The sequence below is a fragment of the Triticum dicoccoides genome, chromosome 5B, assembly GCF_002162155.2.
Source record: "Triticum dicoccoides isolate Atlit2015 ecotype Zavitan chromosome 5B, WEW_v2.0, whole genome shotgun sequence".
Taxonomy (NCBI): Eukaryota; Viridiplantae; Streptophyta; class Magnoliopsida; order Poales; family Poaceae; genus Triticum; species Triticum dicoccoides.
The window spans coordinates 631,719,312-631,722,605 of record NC_041389.1 but is presented as its reverse complement, the minus strand read 5'-3'; the positions used below and the strand labels follow the sequence as shown (position 1 = coordinate 631,722,605).

Here is a 3,294-nt window from a genome sequence, read left to right as displayed (position 1 = left end):
TTGGGCGTAACCTTTGGCCGACAGGGGTCGATACCAGCGGCGAAGGCATCCATGGGCGTCTTTCTTCTTCTTGAAGTCGTTGTTGAAGAGCGCACCTTGACACTACATTATTGTTGGATAGAGCTATGTTTCGTTTCTGATCCTAGTGCTGTAATTAAACTGGTTGTTTAGTGTGTGCCGTTTGTTGTTTCTAATAAGTAATTCAGAGCCAGAGAAAAGAGCAGCTCTGACCCTAATCGGTCTTCCCAACAAACATGTTTTCTCGTTATTGCTGCGTCAAGCCACAGGAGATGTTTCACTGTTCAGTTCCTCCAATTATACGCGCTCCCCGTCGATCGACCATCCCGCACTGTGCTTCAGCCGGAGAAAACAGTAAGCTACAGCGAGATACGCCCCCTACACCATAGGATTCATTCATTCGCTCGTCCAGCCACCCGTATCCCAACATCACACACTTGTGCGAATTATTGGCGACATCAAGGGGGATGTACTATGCGGGGTCTACAGCGAAATGCCTGACAGTCCGTTACATCTAGTAACACTATTTCAGCACAGAACACAGCGGCGTCATTATGCCCCTGTCTGCCATAACTGAGGAAACAGGGGATCCACAGGACAAGTGGTAGTGCTAATTCAGGTTCACTCAGTTAGTAGAATGCTGACAGTGTGTCTGGAATTGTAAGACATAATTAAAACCATACTTTGGTCGAAGCAGAAAATGGAACTTAGATAATGTGATAAGTATATTTTATCATTAGAGAACACAACATCTATTGACACATCTGCAAGGCTTCTGCCCTTTTATTTGGATACAAGTACTACAAATTTACAATCCCTCATGCTAATCCTTTCTTAAATACTAGTAGTACGTACTATGTAACCTTGTACCACAAGCACAAGGATCACCCTATAGGTGAACGTTTTACAAGGCAAAGGCCACCCCGAGCCCAATTATTACCATGGATGCAACTGCAACAGGGTTCTAAAGATATACCATACGCTTGCGACAGTATCTACAGATTCAGTACTGGGAAGACCAATCTGCAGCGCTGCCAACACGGGGAATGCCGGCGGTATCTTTCTTGGCCTGTTCATCGACCGCGTAAGTTGTGCCGCATACCTCCCCTTTGCTGTCGACCCTCGGCACCGGCTTCACCTCGTTCAGAGGATGCTCGTAGCTCTGCAGTCCCCCGGATGTCGTGAAGAAGAAACCTGACAGCAAAATAATCGAATGCCGGTGTCAGAGGACGAGAAAAGAATGACAGAGATGCTTGTGCGATTGCTTGCTTGATGTGCAATTTAGGCGCACCTTTGGGGAATGTCGCGAAAGATTTTCCACAAGCGTTCTTCACAACTTCGTCGTCGTCGGACACTACAAGATGACCCTCCGAATCAACTCCCCAGTAAAATGGGACGCCACCATCAGCATCCTGTAAGGAGATGGACATCCAACAAAATTAATTTCTTTGCAGTACTAGTAAGGAATAATGAGTGAACACGAAATAGTTTTGTCTGTTGCATTGATGTGAAATGCAGGACGTTAGACAGGCAACATGGAGATTAGCTCAGAAATAACAGAGGGAATTGGTAGCATCTAATCAGACGTCGACGATGATACTGTTGAGATGCCAGTTTGCTAACTATGAACTAAAATCGTCTGTCGGGACATACTTTTGACTTTGAGTAGTATGAACGAGCCCCAAAGTTAAGTAAAAATTTGGACCAAACTGGGACAGACATCTAACACGCCTGTTGAAACCACCACAGGCAACTAACTCTGCATAAAAAATCGTTACTAGCAAGGACAGATAAGTGACAGTATATAAGAGCTGACATTTCAAAATCTTCAAGAAGAAACATGCGTTGTACTGCGATAACTGCGTTGGAAGGATAGCGACAGCACACACATGTTAGCAAAATGTAAATCCAAACAATCACTTACAGCAGCCATGAAGACCGAGCTGGTTGAGCGATCATACAGCACAAACGCGAATTTGCCATTGAAGTCCCTCACGACCTGGTCTGCAGGGTAAGGTCCCCTGTCCCTCAGGGTTCTGTAGGCCTCGATGACGAGGTTGAGCTCAGTAGCACTTTTGCTCAACCCGTACTGCTGCTTCAGCACAGCCATGTTCTCGATCGCGCCTTGGAGCAAGCAGAATATGTCGTCGACGACGCCGAACAACCTACCAACGTACGTAAATGATTCGATAGAAGAAAAGATACAGAAAGAAATTAGCTGAGCCCATGGCGACAGTAACACCACGAGTCCTCACGGCAGAGGAACAAAATTTGTGCGAGATCATGCACGGGCATCTTCATGCTTGCAGCTGACGCAGACGCACGGCACGAGGGAAACGAAATCAACGGAGAACTCCGTGACCTCACCTGGGGAGGAAGGGGCTCTGGCCGTGGGGAGAGTAGGCCATGGCGCCGCCGCCGCCGAAGTCGACGGTGACCGCGCCGGGGCGGGACTCCCGGAACCGGGCCGCGAGCCCGTCCGCGCCGTGCCCGGAATCGCCCGGCTGCCGCAGCCCCTCCGGGCTCGGCGCCACCGCCCTGTCGAACACCGCGAGCATCTCGAATCGAACCGGAGCCTCAGCCTCGTTCGTCCTCCGCGCGCGGGCGCGGACGTGGGAGTGTCGTGTCGTAGTGCACGGCTGTGGCGGTCGCGATCCTTCCAGTGCGCTCGCGGTCGCGCAGGTGTTGTGTCCCGGGACGGCGAGACGTTGTTTTATACTGCACCGGCGGCGGTACGTGGCCGCGGCCGTACGGGGCGATGGATCGGTGGAGTGAGTGCACGGGGAATGACGCAGAAGGGTCGAGACGGCTCGCCAGCGGCGCCAGAGCTACTTTTCGCCTAATAGCATTTTTTTTCTTTTTTTTATGGAAATTCTCGCCTAATAGCCTAGCCTTTGGCGCGGCGGTTCAGGGGTCGGCCCGTCAAAACAGTTGTGCATGGATTTTAAGCATGTCACCCCGAACACGTTTTTTGATGCCCACTTTAGTTGACATGTGTTGGCAAGTTTTGTTGTTAAAACATGACAATTTTGTTCCAGTTCTTATTTTTGTCAGAAAATTGCCATCTTGTCAACCTCGCATCAACTAAAGTTGCCATGAAAGACATTCAGGTTGCTATGCTTAAAATCTGAATGTTCGAAATTTTTCATTTCCATTTGTTTTTAGGTTTAGTTTTTAACTTTTTTGTCATTTTCAATGGTTTTAATTTTTTTTTCTTTACACTGTTTTCTAACTTTTTATTTGTTTTTTATAAAAAAAGTCTATTTTTACATACAC

The 3,294-nt window shown here is 48.2% G+C and overlaps 1 protein-coding gene across 1 annotated transcript; it reads right to left on the bottom strand.

The window, feature by feature from the left end:
- Positions 1–781: 781 nt before the first annotated feature.
- On the bottom strand, positions 782–2,723 carry LOC119306436 (stem-specific protein TSJT1-like). Its single transcript, XM_037582653.1, has 4 exons — positions 2,386–2,723; positions 1,943–2,183; positions 1,310–1,430; positions 782–1,212 (listed from the first exon to the last, which is right to left on the bottom strand). The coding sequence occupies exons 1-4, from the start codon at positions 2,574–2,576 to the stop codon at positions 1,022–1,024; spliced, it is 744 nt and encodes a 247-aa protein (XP_037438550.1). The 5' UTR covers positions 2,577–2,723; the 3' UTR covers positions 782–1,021.
- Positions 2,724–3,294: the final 571 nt, after the last annotated feature.

Coding starts and splice junctions, on each gene's coding strand:
- LOC119306436 (XM_037582653.1), bottom strand. CDS start 2,576: ATGCTCGCGGTGTTCGACAGGGCGGTGGCGCCGAGCCCGGAGGGGCTG. Junction 1,431..1,942: donor GCTCGGTCTTCATGGCTGCT/GTAAGTGATTGT, acceptor ATCTCCTTACAG/GATGCTGATGGTGGCGTCCC. Junction 1,213..1,309: donor TTTCGCGACATTCCCCAAAG/GTGCGCCTAAAT, acceptor TTTTGCTGTCAG/GTTTCTTCTTCACGACATCC.